Genomic DNA, 24,175 nt, shown 5'->3' on the forward strand with positions numbered 1-24,175 from the left:
TATTACTCTGTTATGGTAGTTGGGTATTTTATTTGCCACTCGTGTGACTTTACTGTCATCCTTTATACATATTTAGTCTTGTGATAGTTATCACTAGGATTTAGAATTTAAAATTAATTGGGAATGTTTTCTACAAATTGCTTTGGCTACAAAATAATTTCCTACCCTCTTCTTAGATGTTGGCATTATACTGGGCAGATAAAAAGTTTTGAAATGAACCCCATCCTTCCATTTTTAATTCAATAAGTGTTTTATCTACTATACCTAGTAGGATGTAAGAAGTACAATTCACAAATATACATTATTTTACCAATTCAGGACTTGATGTATTTTTTGATTCCTGAAACAGCATGTTACGAAACTTGTTGGCTATCTACAAATAATGGTGGATTGCTTAAAGTCACCTACTTGAATGTTAAGTAACAGCAAATCTAGTGTAGAACTCTAAAAATAGTGTCTTAGCTGACCAAATCTTCTAAAGGATTAACTGCCATTGCCTTGATTAATCAAGTGTACATAATGGTGGCTGGTATATTTTTCTTTTCTGCTACTTTTTATATTACCACATACTTCTAAGCAAACAAAAAACAAGAAACATCTAGAAGAAAGAATGTTACTCTAGCTTATAAATTACTCCTAGTTCACTTAGAGAGCATGCTGTTAAATATACTTGTCCTTGCTCTGGCCAGTGTGGCTCAGTTGGGTGTTGTCCCATTCACCAAGAGGTTGCTGGTTCAATTCCCCATCAGGGCACATGCCCCAGCTGTAGGCTTGATCCCTGGGGGGGGGGGGGGGGGCGCGCAGTTTCTCTCTCTCATTGATGTTTCTCTCTCTTGCTCCCTCTCTTTAAAATCAATAAAATCATATTTTAAATAAATTTGACACGTAGGATATCATTTATCTTCACAACAGTCCTGTGAGATAGATGCTATTTTTTTTTTTTTTACAGGTGACAAAACTGAGGCTTAGTGAGTTACAGTAAGTCACACAGCTAGTTGGTGGTGGAGCAGAGATTTTGAATCCATGTCTGACTTCAAAGTCAGTTGTCTTAACCATAACTTCTCATGTGAATAGTATCTTTTAAAATGAGCAGTATCTCTGTTCTGTTCCATTGATCTATATGCCTGTTGTTGTACCAATACCAGGCCGTTTTGATTACAATGGCTTTGTAATACAGTTTGAAGTCTGGTAATGTGATCCCTCCCACTCCGTTCTTTTTTCTCAAGATGGCTGCAGCTATTTGGGGTCTTTTTTGGTTCCATATAAATTTTCAAAATGTTTGTTCTAGGTCTGTGAAATATGCTGTTGGTATTTTCATAGGAATTGCATTAAATTTATAAATTGCTTTGGGTAGTATAGACATTTTAGGGATGGAGGAGGGCAGGTGGGTGGAGGGGGAGAGAGTAACCAAAGAATTTATGTGCATATATACACAACCCAAGGACATGGACAATGGTGGGGAGAGGGACTGGGGAGGGGGAAGGAACGGGGTGGAACAGGTCATTGGGGAGAAAAAGGGACATCTGTAATATTTTAAACAATAATAAAATTAAAAAAAAAATTGTTCAAGAAAAAATAAAAAGTAAAAAAAATAAAATAAAATGAGCAGTATCAAGGAGGAGCAAAATATTACCTCAGTTTACACAGCAAATATGAAAGAGAACTCAACAGGTTATGTTGGAATTGTCATGAGCTTCTTAAATAATTGTTCTTGCAAAGGTGGTGTATTTTCAACTCCCCCCCAGCCCCCCACACAAATTCTCCCTCTGCTAACCTGTGGTCTTCATAGCATCAAGTTACTATAAACTGTTGAGTAAAGATAATAAAGTGTCCTTTTGAAAATCTTTAAAAGATGTTTAAGTGCTCATCACAGCATTATTTGTAATGGTATAAAGTTGGAAGCAACACAAATAGTTCACAGAAGAGGAGTGGTTTAAAATATTCTAAATCTTTACAATAGAGGGTGTGAAAAAAAATTAGGTTGATGAGAGGTTTTTTATAATGTGGAAATATATTAAATAGAAAAAAGATAAAACAGGAAATAAAGCATGATTATAACCATAGTTTACGTTTTGCTCTATTTTTAATGAAGACTTTTTTTAAAAAAAGGCCAAAAAGAAACAAAAGTGCCCAAAATGGTGATACATAAGGGAAAACTAACCTGTTTTAGGAGTAGAAGGATTAGATTATGAAGAATTCATGACATATAGAATCTATTCTGTTGAGCGGAGAAACAGATTATGATATTTTGCCTGAAGATCTTTTTAAAAAATATGGGCGAACCAGCATTTTAGATGTAATTATGCTGTCTGGTTCCAAAGTTCCCAAAGCCTGTGTAATCACTACACACTATATATTTTAATTGTGAAAATCATCTATATAACTTTTAGTTCAGGGTTAGAAGTAATGATCTTATGAAGGTGTGGTCATTAGGAATAGTTATGACCAACTCTCCTTTCCATTCTTAATGCATTAAAAAAAAAGTCCTTTGGTTTGGTTGACAGCTGTTATTTACAGAACCCCAAACTGTTGGTAACTCCTAACAAAGTTTCTTTTCTTCTCCTCTGAATCAACTCTTTGAGTAGGCTTAGATGCTTTGTATGTGGTGGTATAAAGAGTGTCTGATAGGAGAACTACATAAGTTTCTAAATTTTAGTTCATCATATGGTTTTAAAATTCATTTGCAATATAATTAGTTGCCATTTGCTTTTATTTGGAGAAGTGGGATTTATTTCCTAGAGTTCTTTGAGACATAAAATTAAAATCAGTATTAACCCTTTTCCTTAACTGTCTTCAGTTCCTTTTTTTTCCACTTACGAATTGTATTCTCATGTAGATAGTTTAGATGATTATGCAGTTCTTTTGTTAAGTAAACAGTTTTGTTGCCCTCAGAAGGGGATGGGTTGTGCAGACTTTAATTATTATATCAGGTAGTTTGTTTTCTTATTTTTAAGTATCTTATTTTTTCATTGAAAAGTCATCTTTCTATTCCTACTTCCAGCTCCCCTCCATGGGATGCTCTTCTGTAACCTTCAATAATATTACCATATCCAGGAGGAAACATTAATGAATAATAATAATGATGCCAAACTGATGTGAAACTTTGCATGTCCTTATTAGTTTGCAAAAAAAAGTTCTTTGCTTTTGAAAAAAATAGTGCATAAAATATTTTTTATATAATGAAGTATATCTTCATATTTCTGATTTTCTTTCCCCCCCTCAAATTACCTAGTTAGACATTTCTCACACTTTTGACCTGTTAATCTCCACTTTTTTTATTAGCAGTTAAAAATCTGTTAATAATAAAAGCAAACATGGATGTCTTATACTGTTTTGTTTGTGAAGTTGAAAAAACTTTTTAACTGAAGTTGACAAATATTGGGTATAGCTGAAGTTGGTTCATCTATTTTATAGAGCACTGGGGTACAAATTAACCTCAATATACAGAAATTTTTGGTGTATAACATTGTTTTAAAACATGTTTGCTGTTCCGATTTTCCTTTCTTGGCTTAATAATGAATACTGAAGACTAAATACAGAGTAACTCTTATTGTGTACCTAAAGTTTAGATTTTTTTCCTACTTAAATAGAGTGCATTGGGAGGAAAAGTGTGCCAGAGCATAATATTCTAATAACATTGTTTTAGCTCTTTCTAATTATGCTTCCTTTTATGTGTATTTTTTTAAATGTAGGCAAAGGTACAGTACGTTGTGGTTTCCAAAGTGAGTTATATCCAAATTACCTATGAATTTGTTAAAAATAAGCATTTTGAGATACTTCCTAGATCCCCAGGAACCTATAGTTAAAAATGTGCCCCAAATACAGTGTTCATACAATTAGTAGAAAATAAGTACTCTTTTCAATGTATCTTTCTAGAAATCCTATCTTCCCTTTAGAAAATAATAGATATTTTGGTAATGATTTTATACATTTGTTCTGTAAGTTGGGCTGTTATTATATGTACCCTTGGTCAGTTGTCACTAGCCTAAAAATACCTATAGGGGCAGGAAGGGCAAGGGGTAGTTGAGGAGGGAGGAAAACAATAATAATAGACACTGTAGTCGACAAGGACTCAGACTCTGCTACCCACTTGGACCACTGTTATACCTCCTTTTTCTTCAAGATTTTTATATGAAATCTCTCCAATTTGTGAAATCTAATTTATAAATATTAGCCACTAATTCACACCTTTGTAAAATATGCTGTGGGCCATCACTCTATAGGCCAAATACAACATGACTGCAAGCCAAGTAAAGCCCGTGGGCCACCAGTAAGCAACCTGTGCCATAGATTATTATCTTAACTACCTTACACTTGCGTGAACTTGCCATATTTTCTTTTGACATTTATTAAGGGATAATAATGATAATGCTTTCCAGCTGTCTGCTTTGATTAATACTTCACCTTAGCATATTAGTTAAGCAAACATTGGATTTTTGTGTAGGAAGAAAGAAAAGAACAAAATGTATAGAGAGAATGTCTTATGTGTAAATATCTCAGACTTGGCTCCCGTGAGTTTTCTTAGAAAAATTTTTATTCTCAGTTCCTTTCTTTCTCAAGATCTGCCATTTTTCCTTTTCCTGCCTACACATTCAATATCTCCCATGAATGTTCTTTTCATTTGCAAGAATTAATAAAAGAGAAATCTTTCTTATAGAAACTCTATAGAATGAAAATCACTTTGTGACTTACTAAGCTGCACAAACTTTAAGCTATGCTTCCCCATAGCATTAAAATTCCTTAGCCTTAATACTGTTTCTTTCAAATGTGCTTTTTAAACAGAAGAATGACTGCCTTTAAGATGGTTAGTGAAAAGACCCACACAGAAACAATCTTGAGGGGCAGCTTCATAACCATGTAAGATTTGACCCCAATCCATCAGGGATGATTGAATGAGATGCCATTCACAGTGGTTCAGTACAGAAAAAAATAAACAAAATAAGCAAGCAAAACTTCTAGCCAGGTTGAAGTAACAGAGACAAGATTTACCCTCCTGCCCACAACTAAAAAATGGACAAAAATATGTGAAGCAACAATTTTCAAGACCCTGGAGATCAAGCAATGAAACACAGTGATATCCCTGAGAGATGAAAACAAAGTGAGCCTTATGATTGCCCATCTTACTAAGTTGAAGAGATTTTCTAGACTGTTGGTGCATGCAGGCTGTGGGAAACCAGGTGAAGAATGGTAGACTTTCTGAATTTAGGAGATGTTGCTTAAAGCCTAGGGAGACACAGGCAGCTAGAGTTAACAGGTCAGAGTACTGGAGATGTAAGAACACGGAGAGAGAACCCTGGAGATCTATAGAGTTCCCTTTTGAGTATTCAGCTGAGTACTCAGTAGCACTTACATGTGAGGAAACTTCTTGAGCTGGATTAGAGGGAACAGTATTTTTGTATGCAGGGCCAGGAATAGTTCCTGTTTCCACAAACCACACTGGAAAACCTCAAGATTCATGAGACACTAGGTAGAGTACACAGGATAATTTTCCCCCAGTATTGAGAAATAATTAGCCCAAGACTGAGCATTGTTCTGGACCAGCCTAACAAATCTTAAAAGCTAGACCCAAAAGGATCAAACTTCCAAGTTTTCAAATAATTTAACTTCATCCATGAGCAAAATTCAACTATATTTATAAACATATAAACATAAGCATCTAGCCCTGGCTGGTGTGGCTTGGTTGGTTGGAATATCATCCTGTGCACCAAAGGGTCGTGGGTTTGGTTCTGGGTCAGGGCATGTGCCCAGGTCGTGGGTTCTATCCCTGGTTGGGGCATATAAGGGAGGCAAAATTCACAACATATGGCATCCAATAAAAAATTTCCAGGTATGCAAAGATGCAGGAAAATGTTACCTATAATGATAAATCAATCAAAATGATGTACAACTAACAGATTGAAATTAGCAGATAAGTGTATTAAAATTACTTTTATAAGTGATTTCCAAATGTTCAAAAGTTAAATAGGAACACATTGAACTTCTAAAGATGAAAACTATAATGTCTAAGATGAAAATTACACTGGATGGAATTAATAGCAGATTAACCATTATGGAAGAAAAGGTTAGTGAACTTGAAGACATACTAACATAAATTATTCAAAATTAAACAAAAAAATAATTTTTAAAATGAATAGTACATCAATGAATTTTGGAATAACACGTGCCTAATATATATGACATTTGAGTCACTAGAGGAGAGGAGAAAGAAGGCATGATGGAAAAGATATTTGAATAAATAATGGCTGAAGCTTTTCCAAATTTGATGAAAACTATAAACCCACAAATTCGGTGAACTCCAAGCATAAGAAATGTGAAGAAAATTACACCAAGGCACTGTTCAAAACCTGTAATAAAAAGAAAACCTTAAAGGCAGCCAAAGAATAAAAGATCATGTAAAGAGGAAGATAAGGATGACTTTATATTTCTTGTCAGAAACAATGCATACAAGAAAACAATGCAGCAATATCTTTAAAGTACTGAAACTGTCAACCTAGAATTCTCTACCCACTGAAAACATCTTTTAAAAACTAGGTGAAATTAAGACTTTTTCAGAGATAGAATAGCTGAAAGAATTCAGTAGAAGACCTGCAGTACAAGAAATGTTGAAATCCTTAAGGCAAAAGGGAAATGATGCTAAATGGACCTTCACAACAAAATGAAAAATACTGGAAATGCTAACTACATTGGTAAATATATATGATATTTTTCTTACTATTTACATGTCTTTAAAAGGGAATTGATAAAAGGCTGAGAAAAGTAGATTAATAGGCCCACTTTACAAGAATCTCAAGATGCAATAATGAAATAATAATGACTAACGTTTTGACCACTATTATGGGCAAGGAGTTTCACCTATATCATTTCACTTAATCCATCTAACAACCCTATGATTAAGTACCATTATTTTTCTATTACAAAGGAGGAAAGTAAGCTATAGGAAGGTGAAATAACTAGTTCAAGATTACACAACTATTAAGTGGATGGGCTGGGCTTAAACTCATTCTGCCTGACTCTAAATCTTAGGTACTTTACTATTTTTCTACACTTCCATCAGAGAAGTAGGAAATAGCATAGAACAGGTGCTAAGTCCACGAGGATCAAGTCAAGAGTCAAGGAGGAGGAAATAAAGAAGAGTTGGCAGACGCCTGGCAGATGTCATCAGTTCCTCACATGTATCATAGATTGTTTTCAGTTGGATGGTCAAGGCCATTCAAGTTGTCACTTTTAACTGTGATATTCTTTTAATTCAAAATTTACACAGATGTGGGAGCGAATGAGTCCAGATCTCCTTTTCTAGCTTAACGTAGTCCAGAATGTGCCTTCTTCAGTTATGAAATGGGGAAAAACATATGCTCATCTGTTCCTGGGGGTGATGAACCCTCTCCTCAGGGAGCCAGCCCTTGTATCACCTCAGCCAGGTCTCTTACCAGTTGGTTGGACTATAGACCTAAGTGATTTAACAACTTTTCTCTTTCATATTTAATAACAGCTGTAACATTTTATGACTTGACTTACAAGATCAGCTAACTGGGAAAAAAAGGTTAAGTTTGGGTAATTTGACTTGTACTACTACTAATGTTGAAATCACATAGGAATGGTTTAAAAAACACCTATGGGTAAAGATTGGTACTTTTTAAAAGTATATATGTATTTTTATTTTTAGAGAGAGAGGAGGAAGGGAGAGGGAGAGAGAAACATTGAAGTGAGGCTGCCTCCTGCACACCCTCTCCCAGGGAATCAAGCCCATAATCTGGGTATGTACCCCAACTTGAAACCTTTGGGTACACGGGACAACACCTAATCAACTGAGCCACACCGGCCAAGGATAAGATTGTTACTTTTTAATGAGCTTATATTTTCTTATTTACAGTAAACTTTTTTAAAAAGATAATTGACTTTAAACAAAAATAACACTGCAGTATGGCAGTTATAACACATGTAAAAGTAAAATGCATGGCAATGGCACAAAGGTTGGGAAGGGATAAATGGAAGAATAGAATTATAGGTTCTTATATGAAGTGGTATATCACTTGAAGGTAGACTATGATAAGTTAAAGTGTATACTATAAACCCTATAATAATGACTATCAAAACAGTTATAGCTAAAAGCTAACAAAGAAGATAAAATGGAATTACAAAAATTACTATTAGGGCAGAAAAAGAAAAAATGGGAAAAATCAGTAGGGACAAATAAAAAATAGCAAAATGATAAAACCAACTATATCAATAATTACATTTAGCCCGGCTGGGCGTGGAGATCACGGTTCAATTCCTGGTCCGTCAGGGCACATGCCTGGGTTGTGGGCTCGATCCCCAGTCAGGGGCATGCAGGAGGCAGCCAGTGAATGACTCTCTCATCATTGATGTTTCTGTTTCTTTCTTCCTCTCCCTTCCTCTCTCTGAAATCAATAAAGATATATTAAAAAAATAATAATTACATTTACTGTAAGTTGCTTAAATGCCCCAATGAAATGGCAGAACTTGTCAGGTTAGATTAAAAAATCAAAACTCAACTATGTACAATCTTGGTTAAAAGTAAAAGGATGGAAACGATCTACTATGTTAACACTAATTTTTTAAAAAGAAAAAACTGTGTTAATATCAGACAAAGCATATCTCAGAACGAAGAATATTGCCAGGGTAAAAAAATATTTCATAATGACAGTGGGGTCAATTCATCAAGATGTAATAATTCTAAATATTTATTCCCCTATAAAAAAGTGCACAAAGAAAATAACTGTAAGGAGACATTTTCAAATCCACAAATGTAGTTGGAGATTTCAATATGTTTCTCTAAATAGTTGACAGAAGAACTAGAAAATCAGTAAGTTATAGAAGACTTGAACAACACAATCAACTAACTTGACCTAATATCTATAGAACACTCCACCCAACAACAGCAGAGTGCACTTTCTTTTCCACTGTACACAGAATATTTACCAAGATAGTTCATATTCTGGGCCATAAAACAAGGTTAATGCATTTAAATATATTTATGTCATAAAAAGCATCTCTGGGAAATCCTCAAATATTTGAAAACTAAATAACACATGGCTCAAAAAGGAAATGAGAAAGTATATTGTTTGGGATACAAATGAAAACACAATATATCAATGTGTGGGATGCAAGCTGCTAAAGCAAGACTTAGGGAAAATCTTATAGCACTAAAGTTCTCAAACCAGTGACCTAGGTTTTCACCTAGAAAAAGATCAAAGTAGAAATTAGTAGAAAAGTAAGTAGAAAATGTATAAAGATCAGAGGACAAATCAAATAGAAAACAGAAGAAAAAAAAGAAAGAAAATTAATGAAACCAAAAGCCGATTCTTTGAGAGAAGCAATTAGTATAAACCTCTAGGAAGACTGATTAGGAAAAAGAGAAGACACTAATTACCAATATCAGGAATGAGAGAGGTAACATCACTACAGATTCTGCACTTATTAAAAAAATAATAAAGGACTTAGAAATGATGTTATGCTCACCCTGGCCATTGTGGCTCAGTTGGGTGAGCATCATCCCATGCACCAAAAGGCTGACTGTTTGATTCCCAGTCAGGGCACATAACCAAGTTTTGGGTTCTTCCCTGGTTGGGGTATGTATGGGAGGCAGCCGAATGGTGTTTCTCTCTCACATAGATGTTTCTCTCTCTCTCCCTTTCCCTTCCTCTCTAAAAATGAATAAAAACATTTAAATTTTTTTTTTAAATGCTTATATGCCAACAAATTCAGTGACTTTGATGAAATGGACAGTGCTTTGAATAACTTAATGAAATATAGGCACTCTCCAACCTTAGATAGTACTATATAAAGAGGTGTTAAGAAATAAAAAATTGCCCTGGCTGCTGTGGCTCAGTGGATAGAGCATTGGCCTGCACACCAGTGGGTCCCAGGTTCGATTCCCAGTCAAGGGCATGTACCTGGGTTGCAGGTTTGACCCCCAGCCCCCATTGGGGTGTATGCGGGAGGCAACCAATCGATGTCTCTCTCACATTGATGTTTCTCTCTCCTTACTTCTCTCCAATCTGATTACTAGATTAGATAATCTAGTACTTGCTTTTTTCCTACTATTCTTCTGTATCTTGAATCTTTTAGGTTTATCCTCTAGTATTTGCAAGAAATATGGCTGCCACAGCTCCAGATATCGCCCATATGTAGCCCACTGGCTAGTGTGTTGGGGCTCCCAAGACCAATAGAGGTTCCATGATTTGCTAGGACTCATAGGACTCAACACAGTAGATCTATTAGGACAAAAGGATACACAGCAAAATCAATGGGCAGAAGGCAACCATGCGAATCCTGGCGGAAACCAGGTGCAAACTTCTAAGAGTCCTCTTTCCGTAGATTCATGTAGGAGGTAATTCCCTCAGCAGTGAGTTGTTACAACAGGTGTGAAATGTTGTCTATCAGGGAAGCTCATTAGAGACTCAGGCTCGAGGTTTTTAGTGGGGCTTGATTATGTGGCTAACTCAGACTAACATGTACCAAAATTCCAGACTCCCAGAAGAAAAGCAGATGTTCATCATAAACCACACTGTGTGCACAGTTTAGATATAGTAAGACACTCTTATGAGTTCTGGGAATGATGGGAATCCTCCTGCAATCTAAGTTCCCAGACTCTAGCCAAAGGCTATCTTTTCCAGCAGGCTGGTTATGTTAACTCTTTTTCTGAGTAGCTAGACCAAGATAAAAAACATTTCATGTATCTTTTTATTAGGAAGAAAAATCTTTCCTGTTTCCCTCTCACTGGAATCTGTCTTGGTACCATTAGCTAGGTTGGGTTGTTGCCTATATCCTAACTGCAGTGAGGCTGGGGTGTTAAATATCTGGATTTTCCAGCCTTTATAGTGGAAAACAGATTCTTCCAAGAAGGAAGAGGATCAGTGGGAGTGTGGGGGGCATGTTAGAAAGTTGAATGTTTTTCTGACTCATAATCGTCAATCCTAGTTTTTTTAAGAGTAAGATACTAAGAGACATATGGCTAGGAAAAGTAAGTGCTGTGGCCATTTACTTTTATTTTGAAGGATAATAGTAACAAATTTTTAGTTATTAAGAGTAGTTTTTGTTGTATTTTAATGTTCAAGACAGATATGTATACAAGACAAATTAAGACAAAATCTTTACTCTTTTTAATGAAACCTTAGTAGGTAAATCAAGAAACCAAGGCATAAGTGTGTTATTATTCTAATGGTAACTGTTACGGGCTAAATTGTATCTCTCCAAAATTCATATGTTGACTTCCTAAACCCCAGTACCTGAGAGTGTGACTACATTGGAACTTAGGGCTTTTAAAGAGTTAATTAAGTTAAAACTGGTTTCAGGGTGAGCCCTAATCCAGTATGATTGGTGTCCTTTTATAAGAAGATATTAGGACACAGACAATATAGACAGAAAGAAACCACATGAAGACAGCTATCTATAAGTCAAGAAGAGAGACTTCAGAAGAAATCAACCCTTCCAACCTCTTGATTTTGGATTTCTACTCTCCAGAACTAGGAGAAAATAAATTTCTGTTGTTTAAGCCACCCAATCTGAGAGATTTATTATGGCAATCCTAGCAAGCTAATACAGTAACTAAACTCAGAACCTTAATGTTCAACCTCACTAGTCATTACAAAAATGTAAATTGCAACTATAGGGTAATACCATTTCATATCCATCAGTTTGATATAAAAAACTCTGAATATCTAGTCCTGGAATTTTTATAACAAAGTCTCTTATGCTACTTGTTGGAATACAAATGGATATAATCACTTTGAAAAGCAACTTGCTTTTTCCAAATGTCAAAGATATGCATACTTTATTATTAAAAAATTTGATTTTTTTAGAGAGAGGAAGGGAGAGATACATACACACATAAATTTGTTGTTCCACTTATTTATGCACTCATTGGTTGAATTTTTTTTTAAGAAAAAAATTTTTTAATATATCTTTATTGATTTCAGAGAGAGGAAAAGAGAAGGAGATAGAAACATCAATGATGAGAGTCATTGATCGGCTGCCTCCTGCATGCCCCCACTGGGGATTGAGCCTGTAACCCAGGCATGTGCCTGACCAGGAATGGAACAGCAATCCCCTGGATCATACATAGGTTGACACTAACCCACTGAGCTATGCTGGCCCGGCTCATTGGTTGATTCTTGTATGTGCCCTGACTGGAAATCGAACTCACAGCCTTGGTGTATCAAGATGATACTCTAACCAACTGAACTACCTGGCTAGGGCCAAGATGTGCATACTTTATAACCAAGACTTTCTATTCAATTTATGCACACAGGTACAAATATATTTATAGCAACATTATTTTTATTAACAAAGAAGCACCTAGAAACAACCCAAATACCAACAATGGAATCCTAATCAACAGTGAAAGTGAATAAGCAACACAAGTGAACATGGATCAATCTCATGATATCATTTGAGGTGAAGAAAGCAAGTCATGGAAGCATATTTGCAGAATAATTACTATTTTTTTAAATCCTCAAAAATATTTATATATACAAAATGAGGAGAAGAAATGGATTACAGAGAAAGTGAGACTTGAAAGATGAATTTGAGAAAAGATTAAGAATGAATAAGCAGCCCAGCTGGCGTGGCTCAGCGGTTGAGCATCAACCTAGGATCCAGGAGATCAAGGTTCAATTCCTGGTCAGGGCACATGCCCAGCTTGTGGGCTCGGTCTCCAGCAGGGGGCATGCAGGAGGCAGCTGATCAATGACTCTCTCATCATTGATGTTTCTCTCTCTTTCTCTCCCTCTCCCTTCCTCTCTCTGAAATCAATAAAGATGTACTTTTTAAAAAAATGAATAAGCAACAGTTCTTAGTGACAAGGCTAAGGGGGGGGGGGGGGGAGAAATTAAAGAAGAGGGACTTTGAGCCTGGTACTTAGAGGAATAGTGGTCCCATTAATCGTTTGGAACAGTGAGCGTGGCTAATTAGGAGAAATGATTCTCCCCTCCTCCCCCAGATTTATTGAATTTGATATAAGAGGACATTATCTATCCAGGCAAAAATGTACAGTACATAGTTAAAATTGAAAATAGAGACTTTGAAGCAAGGCTATCTCAGGGCTGGAGATAGATTTAGGAATAATCCACCCTCAGGTGATTAGGTAAACTCTTGGTGGTAGATGAATTCTCCTATAGAAACTGGATATAGAGAACACTAGCTTCATGAGAATGGATGGAAAATGTGTAACTAAAAATTAATTTTGACTTGACAGTGATTAGAGTTAAAGAAGATGGTGTGAGGTAATCAGAAATTCATAATTTTGATAAGTGAGTTGTAGAGAAGTACATTATTCCACTTTTTCTAATCTGTAATACTTTAATATTAAATTTGAATATCCAAAATGATTTTGTCATTATCTGTCTATAAGCCAGAATTCCTTTATCTTCTGATGTGAAAACGGCTCCAGTACTTTTACATATTAGTCATTCTTACTTATGACAGTTGCATGCAGTGCTGTGTAATTAATTAAAATGAAAATTGTAGATATAACTATACCTTGAGAAACACATCTTTATAGAGTTAGTTGGGTTGCCACAAAATAAGGGAGTAGCCCAAGCCACATGGTTTGAGATTAGGTTTATTAGTTCTTGCAAGTTGTCATTATTTAAATTATAGGCAATAATCTAATTTTGTTGTCACAATGATATGTGAAATAATATGAAAATGGCATATGAACAACAGTATTCAATATTAATGTTTCTTGTGTAGCTGCTTATATATAAAATTAGATATTTTAAAAATTGAAATGTAATAAAATATTTCAAAATGCAAATTGTTAACAAAAAAAATCATTTTTAGAATAGAACAGTTTGAGTAGAAATTTTGACTGTCTCCAAATATTGAAACTATTCTTGCAATCACTGAAGTATGCCTAGATTTATTATGCTTCATCTATCACTTATAAAGTTATTTGGGCTTCCTCTTTTCATTTGTTTTCTGTGGAATCAGAGTTGATTTTGTCCCACATTAATATGAATGATACCTGCTACTTTATTTTACCACAATATAAATTTACCAAAAACATTTTAGATTTAGTAGACTTGTAAGAAAGAACAAGAGGAGAAGACAGAATATTTGAAGTATTGAAGGTTTAACTAACCTTCAGTATTTCAACTTCTAGTATTTGCTGAGTAGATAGTGTTTGTTGCCTTCTGCTTTCTAATACCTATAATAGCTGGCTTCTTATTTATCAGTTAGATCATGACCTCAGAAATATTGCCTGATCTTGGGAACACTAAATGGTGGAAAATCAGAAAAGTGGCAGGAAACTCTCTAATAGACTGTCACTGTTTGTCTTGCTTATTTAGTTACTTTACCTTTGCCTGGAGTGAGTTTTTGTCAACCTTTCTGGACCATCTAACCTGACATCCCAAACGGAAAGACAATGATTGATTACCCAGAATGTTCCCAGTCTTAGAAGATCCTTTTTAATGGTCTGAAAGCATTATCCAGAAAACCTGGATAAAGAGTAGAAGTATAATAAGAGGGCTTACTTTGGTATATTTTCTTCAAAATCTATACTCTGTATTTGTTTTCTATTGCTATATAACAAGTTATCACAAAGTTAGTAGCTTAAAACAACACAAATTTATTATCTTACAGTTCCTGTGGGTCAAAAGTCCAGGTGCGTGTTAACTGGATCCTTGGATTAGGGTTGTAGCGGACATAAATCAGGGTGTTTACCAGAACAGAAATCTCATCTGAGTTTACAGTCTTTTTCTAAACTGGTTATTGGCAGGATTTAGTTCCTTGCAGCCATAGGTCTGAAGTTCCCATTTTCTTGCTGGCTATCAGCTTGGGTATGTTCTCAGCTCATCAATGCTATTATCAGGTCACTGGTTTTGAGTCTTTCCTGTCAGCTGCAACAGTCTTTTATAACATAACCTAACCAAGTGAGTAACTATTCCTTGATATTTACAAGTTCTACCCACATTCAAGGGGAGGAGATTACTCAGGACTGTTGTACCAGTGGGCAGGAATCTTGGGGGCCATCCCAGAATTTTGCCAACCACAATAATTAGCCATTCACACACACACACACACACGTCCGTCCCCCGCCCCACATGCAAGCAAAGTATTCCTATAGTTTTCAGGGTTCTCATCCCATTAAAGCATCAGTTTAAAGTCCAAAATCTTATCTAAATCATCTAAATTAGGTGTGTTTTATCTATCTGTGAATCTGTAAAACTATAGAGACTGCCCCAACATTCTCAGCATAAAATGGTGGGACAGGCATGGGATAACTATTACATACATCTCGTTCAAAAGGGAGAAGGGAAGACTTAAAAGTAAAAAGAGGAGTCACTGGTCCATAACAATTTTGAAATCCAGGTTGGCAGACTCCAGCTGGAGTTTTTAATTAAAAATAATCCTTCATGACTGTTGACTCTGCCATCTGAGTCTTGGTTCTGTCCCCTGAACCCTTTTTCCTTTTTCAAGGAAGATGGCACGTGTTTGGTGATGAATAGTTTTATCAGCCTTCTTCCTGCCAATAGAATTTGGGAGGGTCCAAATTCTGTTTCCTTTTAGTCCAAGTTGGAAGTGTTTATGCTAAAGCAATTAAGATAATAGTTTTTCTGGTTCCTTTGTCTTTAATAGCTCTTTCCTCAACTTACCTCTGTCTTCTTGCATTTTACCCTAAGAAGCAAGAGGAAATAGTGTTAAGGTATCACCCTTAACACTATATTTGGAAGTCTCCTTAGCTATATATACAGCCTTGTCACTTATAAGTTGTTTTCCATGTAACTACAGGACATAATGTTACCAAGCTTTCTGCTGCTATATAACAAAGATCCCCCTTCACTTTCTAGGGGCGTGTCCCTCATTTCCTTTGAGCCCTCACCAGTTTCATCTATATTAAAGTTCAAATGTCTATTAAAAATCTGCTGAAGGCAAGTTTGGCTTTCTCTATTATTATTATTAAAATTTTTTCCAGTTTTTGCTTGCTATGTAATTCCAAAGCCATGCTCACATTTTTAGTTACTGTTATAGGAGCATTCCGCTTTCAGGTACCAAAATCTGTACTAGTTTTTTATTGCTATGTGACAAATTACCACAAATTTACTGGTTTAAATCAACACAAATTTATTGTCTTACACTTCTTTTTGCTCAGGAGCCTGGGTTCAGATTAGCTGGTTCCCCTTTTCAGGATCTCACCAGGCTGAAATCAAGATGTCATCTGGAACTGTGATATTATCTGAGGCTCACAATTATATGCCAAGCTCATTGGTTGTTGGTAGAATTCAGTTCCTTGTGGTTGTAGGATCATTTTCTTGCTGGTTGTTGGCTAGGGTACACTGTCTGCTCCTAGAGGTCACCCTCAGGTCCTTGCCATGTGCCCTTCTACTTAGGCAACATGGAAGGAATCTTCAGGGCAATCCCAGAATTCTGTCTATCACCCTAATTTGTTTACCACAATATAAAGGACAAATATGAAATGTTTTACTTGGTCTTCTGTGCTTTATACATATTTATTTCCTTTCATACTTGTCCACTCTGAGATATTTTAAGTCTATATTTCTTGAGGAAGACCAACAAGTTTCCTAAAATTGATCTTAATAAAAGTCAGTGGGTGTAGAGGAGGAGTTGCTGTAGAAAGACAATTCTCAAAATCAAAATTCTACCATTACATTGTTCTGTTGGTACCTCTCAGTCGGTGAAGAGAAATATAACAAATGTGAAATTCAGAATTTTACTTTATTCCTCAGTTTAAATGATACAGAGAGGGACTGAAGAATTCCAGAGTTTTTCTTCTGGTTTTTTGAAGCTGTCCTTTGAAAGCAAGGAGCAGGCATATATGATTTCTATTTAGATAAGTAGTTGACATGAGCCAGAGACCCAGAAAGGCAATTTAGACTTGTATTTGTTTTAGTTTCTTTTCTCTCACTGAGAAAGTACAATGGAAAAGTTGACAAATATTATGCATTGCTCCAACTTCAATAAAAATATTTAGACACATGCTGTTTTCTACCTTGAGCAATGTCCAGTTAAAACACTGTTTTCTCTCTTTTTCTCCTTAAAAATTCCAGTTCTTTCCAAGTCCTTCCTAACTATATTAGGCAATAATGTTTTTTTCTCTACCTGATCTCTATACCTTTCCCTAAAGGAAAAAAATATTAATATATTTATTTTATCAGAGAGATTAGCTTTAGTCTTTTAGAGCTCTAATAGCGCTTTTAGTATTTCTACTTTGTATACATCTGTCTTTGTGTTGATAATTCTGGGTCAAAATTTAAAAGGTAGAAATAACATCACGTTATTTAAATTGTCCTGGAATTATTGTAGTTATTTTATCTTTAAATGCTTTGGGAAATTAGAAATTAAGAGAAAAACAAGAGATTGCTGTCTTGAGTAATGGATTTTAAAAAAAGATTGTGTCACCAATGCACAAATTCTAACTTTATAAACATAAGCTACATGGCATCTTAAATATGCTTTGACCGTCTAAGGAGGGAAAATCTTATACCTTCGCCATGAATTTTGGTTTCTTTAGTTTTATAATTGTTGTTTTTTTAATGGGAAAAGTTAACTTTTAAAAAACAAATTTAAAAAACAATTAAAACAAACAAAACCTGTGTATTACCTGAAGTTGGGGCTTGGTTTCTTCTGACAATTAAAAAAAAAATCCAGACAGGTTCATGGGACAAAGAAAAGGAATGCTTCTCTGGCTTTGGTCTGTTTCAGTTTTTGTTTTCTCTTTTTAATAGCTTTATTGGGACATAGTTGACATAAAATACACTGTATATATTTAAAGTGTACAATTTAGTAAATTTTGACATACGTATGCACTGTGAAACCATTATCACAATCGAGGTAATGAATATATTCATCGTTCCCAGACCTTTTCTCATGCCCCTTTGTAATCACTCTCATAGGCCTCTCCATAGGACAGTGCCACTCTCAGATAACTGATCTGCGCTCTGTAACTACAAATCAGTTTGCATTTTTTATAGTTTTGTACAAATGTAATCATAAAGCATATACTTTTGTCTAGCTTCCTTTACTCAGCATAATTATTTTGAGATCCATATTTTTTATGTATCAATAATAGTTTATTTCTTTTTATTGCTTAGTATCCCACTGTGGAAGTATACTAAAATCTACTTATCCATTCACCTGTTAATAGACATTTGCTTATTTCTAGTTTTTCTCAGTTACAAATAAAGCTGCTATGAACATTTGTGTATAAGTCTGTATGGCTATGTGCTTTAATTTCTGGTGGAAAAATACCTTGAAGTGGAATGCCTAGCTCATATCATAGGCTTATATTTAGCTTTTTAAGAAACTCTTTAAACAAGCAGTTTTACAAAGAGTACCATTTTATATCCCCACTAGCAATGTATGGATTCATCCTTGTCAACACTTCGTATGGTCAGTCTTTTTTCATTTTAACTATTCTGATAGCTCTGTATTTGTGTGTCATTATTTTAATTTTTATTTGTTTGATGACTAGTAATGTTGAGCATCTTTTCACGTGCTCATTTGCCATTTCTATATCTTCTTTGATGAAGTGTCTATTCAAATCTTTTGCCCGTTTAAAAAACTGGGATTGTTTATTTTCCTATAATTGAGTTTTGGGGAGTTCTTTATATATTCTGGATACAAGTCCTTCATCAGTTATGTGATCCAAAAATATTTTCCTTTAATTTATGGGCTGTCTTTTCAATCTTTTGACAGTTCTTTTTAAAGAATAGAAGTTTTAATTTTGAAGAAGCTCAATTTGTCTTTTTTTCTTTTATTGTTCACACATTTAGTGCTGTATCTAAGAAATTTGTCTAGTCAGGATTTCAATGATTTTTCTCCTAACTTAAGAAAAAAGGCCTCCGAGGTATTACACATGTAAAAGTTTAATTTAAAAATATTTAAAAATAAATATTCTTAATGAAAAATTCTCAGACCTGGTTCTTAAGCTGTTATGGTCAATTTTATTATTTTATTCTACTTGTATATAATTTTAAGTCAGTTTGAAAGGGTGTTTTTGATTGAGTGTATTATCCAATTCTCAAACTTTGTTAATTAAAATCCCTTAAATATTTTTAAACTGCCTTTGTATAATTTAAAACCTATTTTTAAAGTGTGCAGTAGTCTGACCAAAAAAACCTTCCCAAATACTTAAGTAAATCTTCTAATGAATGAAAATTTATAAGTATGTTAAGACTTAAATTCTCATATATATATGTTTCAGTGGTATTTTACACATTTTAAAATATTTCATTTTCTTAATTAACATTATTTAATTTGGAATCACAAGGCTAATCCATTATTCTAACTGACCTTATTCTAAAATATCAAATATGTACAGATTCTTTAATTACTAATATATGTGTTTGCTTCTCATAAACTTTTATAAACTTAATTGTGAATCATCCTGGGTAAAAGATGCTTACAATTTGGGGGGTTGCCTTCTCAACTCACTATGGTTTCTTACTGCTTAGTAAGAAGTCCTTAGCTAGGATGGTGATCTTTGCCCAAAACTAGTGGCCACACAAGAGCTCTATTTTATAGTAGCTTTGTTCTTGAAACAGGGTACTCGTATGGCCCTATTTCCTTAAAATCAATTTAAACATTTCTAATTCATTAGTTTACTCCTGGGCAGGTTGTTATACCACTTGATTGGATTCAGTTAATCTGTTTACTATTTCATTCTGTTATAATTACTTATGTACTTTCTATCTGTGAATGCCACAAATCCTTCAGGATTAAAATGACATCTGTTAGAATCCCTTTGTGGCTCTAAATGTAGGCACAGTTTTAGGATCATGACAATAATAGGTATGTTAACCAAAAACATAATAATGATTCTGGTTATGTAATGTAAATATTTTTTCTTATTTGAAAGTCCAAAAACTGTCTAGTTACCACATAGCCCACAACTTTCAAGGAAATAAAAGTAAATGATATGGTTATGTTTATTGTAAAGCAGGACCATTTTGATAATAAAATATGACAGTCATATATCTGTACCCAAAGTTATCTAGTGCTGTGTCTAAAGGAAATAATTGAAATAATAGACTTAAGAATTGTTTCCCTCATCTGTTGGTTGACTTCAAGCTATTTTTTCTCCACTTTTTTTTTTTTTTGCATCCCTTTTCCACTTCTACATCTTTCATTCCCTTGTCTTCTTTTTTATTTGGAGGTAATGATCTGGAGAGCTATAATAAAAGTGAATAAAAATAATGGAGAGAAATGATAATGGTAGGTAATTGCCAAAGATAGTGATGGAGGACAACTTATAAAGTATAGTTTTGTTGTTTGATTTTTAGAAAGTTGCTTTAACATCACATTAAATCTTGAGATTAAGTGGTTACAGGGGTATGGCAGTTTTTTAAAATCTTAAACATATTTTCTAGCGTAGCTAGCTATAAATTAAAAGTATCAAATCTATCATTAGATGACATTGCTTTACAAAAAGAAATGTTCCTTCTGTGTTTCAGAATTCTAACAAGTTTCAACCAGAGATGCATAAAGATCCTTTACTGAATAGACAAAAATTTTTATAAATAGAAGTTAACAGAAGATTAATAAAACATAATTAAGACCTGATTGAATCAAGCAATGAAAAATTGTGTTAAGAATCCTGAAACATTAATCAGAAAGAATATATGTACCCCGATGTTCATAGCAGCACAGTTTACAATAGCCAAGATCTGGAAACAGCCCAAGTGCCCATCAGTAGATGAGTGGATAAAAAAGCTATGGGACATTTACACCATGGAATACTACGCAGCTGTAAAGAGGAAGGATCTCGTACCCTTTGGGACAGTATGGATAGACCTGGAGAATATTATGCTAAGTGAAATAAGCCAGGCAGAGAAAGACAAACATCACATGATCTCGCTTATACGTGGAATCTAAAGAACTTAATAAACTGATGAACAGAATAAATTCAATGACATGGAAGCATAGATGAGACTGATGAATGTCAGAGGGATGGAGGAGGGCAGGTGGGTGGAGGGGGAAAGAGTAACCAAGGACTTTATATGCATATATGCACAACCCAAGGACACGGACAGTGGTGGGGAGAGGGACTGGGGAGGGGGAAGGGACGGGGTGGGATGGGTCATTGGGGAGAAAAAGGGACATCTATAATATTTTAAACAAAAATAAAATTTAAAAAAATAATTTTTTTTTTTAAAAAGTTACTTTTTCATTTTCTTATAGAAAAAATAATATTTGAAAAACCTATTTCTTTAAAAATAAGTAAAACCTATATATTAAGATTTTAAACTTTGTGTATGTACAGGGTGGGGCAAAAGTGGGTTTATAGTTGTTTGAATGGAAAATAATACAATAATTAAAAAATAGTAATACAAGAATAAACTATTTCACGTACTCACAACTGTAAATGTACTTTTGCCCCACCCTGTATATTATCATTTGCTTTACAATACAATACAGAAGATATAATCAAAAAGCAATTTACTTGCCCATCAGTCTTTCTTTCCTCCTTCCTTCCTCCTTCCTTCCTCCTCCCTCCCTCCCTCCCTCCCTCCCTCCCTCCCTCCCTCCCTCCCTTCCTTCCTTCCTTCCTTCCTTCCTTCCTTCCTTCCTAGTTGTCCCCTTGCTTCTATGTGAAAACTCATGCCCATAATTTTTTTTTTACCCTTTTATAATAATAACTATAGTCACTTAACTACAAACGCAATGTCAATTCCATAATGAAAAGTGCCTAGTCAGTATATTAACCAACACTGCAACCTCCACTCAAAACTAAAACTTCCCTTTCCTTAGCTGGGATTAGCTGTAGGAGGGCGCCGGTGGGGTTGGCGTCTCTTTTTCTTGCCTCTCTCCTCACCCATGTGCAAGTTGCTGTCTCACCCCCCAGGACTTAACCTGCGAGAAGGAAGGAAGGTAGAAGGCTAGCTATTTTGTACCTGATTCCTGTTGTAAACTGGCTTCATTCGTTTTGAACTTGATATGTGCTGCAGGGTGGCTCTTTTACTTGTACTTTTCTGGGTTCTTCAGAATTCTTCACTCAAACCAAAATACCTGTGAGACTTAATTTTTCCCCTCCTCCTCCTCTTCCTCTCCCTTCATTCTTCCTCCCCCCCATCCTCCCCCTCCCCCATTCTCCTTCTGTTGGTACTCTGGGAACCTTGAGTGGTACCCTGGTTAGGATTTTTAAAAACAACTTTATTGAAATGTAATTCACATACCATAAAATTCAGTCTTTTAAAATGTACCTTTAGTGTTTTTTAGTGTAAGCACAGAGCTATAGATCAATTACCGCAGTATAAATTTTTGGGACCTTTTGAATCATCTGGATAGGATTTCATAGCTCCAGGCTGACCCTCTGTATAGCCCTGCTTCTTGCCCCACCCCACTAATGAAAGAGTAGTAGGAGGTTTTGACTAGCTGCATTTCTCCCTTCCAAAATGAAAATAGGATTATTGAGACCCATAGAAAACCCATAGATTACCTACTTAGTTGAATACCACTGAAAAAATTAACCCTACAAAAATGTTACCACGAAGGCACCTTTCTGAATTTTTGTACTTAGATTATGAAACATGCTTATAGGCATAACCTGTTTCCTTGTCATAGTCACCCCAAAGTAGCATTATTATTATTATTCCTATGTCACAAATGGGAAACTGAGGTTTAGAGGTGAAATGACTTTCCCAGGGGCAAATGGTAAATTGGCAGTTTGGGGGAGGAAGAAACTTCCCTTTGTTCTTTAAGGTTTTTTTCCATTAGTCTAATAATTAAATCTACATGAGACAGATTAACAAGAGAAAATAAACCAATTTAATTACATATGTACATATGGGAACCTCGCACACATGAGAGAGTCAGAGACAGAAAGTTAAGATGAGGTATATATGGCATTCTGAACTCAGGATGAGGTAAGGCAACTTGGGGCTTCAGAGGGGAAGAAGGTCATTTAAAGGACAATAAGAACAGATGTTCAGTAATTAGATGTTTGCCCTGCCCTCTAAATAGCTCAAAAAAAGTAATCTCTAGTAATAACTCTTTCTATGGGCAAAGCTCCAAATTTAAATTCTTTAAGGAGAAGTAAAAGTTTCTCGGGCTTAAAGGGTCTCAGTTTGCCATCAGCTCAAAATAATTCACATGCCAAAGTGGCACATTTTGGGGAGCAAAGCTGGTTCTAGAAATAGTTAAGTCCATTCAGTATACAATTTATAGTTATAGTATATATATATTGGAGATACGGAATCCGTCAATGATATATTCCATCTTATTCGCAACTTCTCCCACTATGAGTATAGGGTCTTCTCTTTACTCCTCGTACTCTTTTTACCTGGATGGGAAGGGTGAAGCCTGGAACTGTGATCTGAAAGGCCTTCAATTTAGTCTGGCTGCTTTGATTTAATCATCTGCACTTTGGCCTTTTGAGACCCTGCGATCTCTCTGTCTTCTCCCATGAAACAGTCAGCACCACTATTCTGTAGTCCTGTCTCTGAGGTTGACACTGTTGTGCTAGGGAAAGTGGTTGCTTTGAGGTTTTTCCCCCCTTCAATTCTTTTACCCTCTATGAGTTTAAATGTAAGATTATATTTAGATAGAAAACCATATTGAAAAATTAGGTAGACAGGAACCTCATAGTCTCTCATCACTGATGTAGAACTTTCACTACAGCAAGTGCAGTAAAGTTGATGATGGGTAGATCATCTTTACCTTTGTTTCCTAGGTAATATGCACGTGTCACTAGCTGAGGCCCTGGAGGTTCGTGGTGGACCCCTGCAGGAGGAAGAAATATGGGCTGTATTAAATCAAAGTGCTGAAAGTCTCCAAGAATTATTCAGGAAAGGTAAGTCTTTTTTTTTCTTTCCTAATTTTGAATATTGGGTAGCTGAAAATCCGTAAAGGGGAAGAGTATAGAAGAGTACTTTCTCTTACCTCTCTTAGGGCTAAAAAAGCTCAGATCTTGTCTGCCTTTATTCGAACATCTTTGATATGCCTGATATTGTGCTAGGGACTGGAAATATAATGATGATTAAAAACATTCTTTGTAGGGAGCTTGTTGTCCAGTGTAGAAAACTGCTATTAATAAAATATTTATATAAATAAATGTAAAAAATTCAAGCATGACAAGGACTACACAGGAGGGGATTCAGGGACTCTATGAGAACCCATAGTAGGAAGGTTTGACATGGTCATGAGGAAGAAATGGAACGCCACCTTGCATAAGTCGCCCCTAAGCTAAGAC

The 24,175-nt window shown here is 35.2% G+C and overlaps 1 protein-coding gene across 11 annotated transcripts in view; it reads left to right on the plus strand.

Moving 5' to 3' along the window:
• PTPN13 (protein tyrosine phosphatase non-receptor type 13) overlaps positions 1–24,175 on the plus strand; it is a 173,585-nt gene that overhangs the window by 10,512 nt on the left and 138,898 nt on the right. For all 11 annotated transcript variants that reach the window (XM_081127218.1, XM_081127222.1, XM_081127224.1 and 8 more), the window contains exon 2: positions 23,657–23,776. In XM_081127218.1, the coding sequence (XP_080983344.1) occupies positions 23,662–23,776 (115 nt within the window). In that variant the 5' untranslated portion in view covers positions 23,657–23,661. The remainder of the gene's footprint in view (positions 1–23,656; positions 23,777–24,175) is intronic.

Source organism: Miniopterus schreibersii (assembly GCF_964146895.1).
Source record: "Miniopterus schreibersii genome assembly, chromosome: 1".
Taxonomy (NCBI): domain Eukaryota; kingdom Metazoa; phylum Chordata; class Mammalia; order Chiroptera; family Miniopteridae; genus Miniopterus; species Miniopterus schreibersii.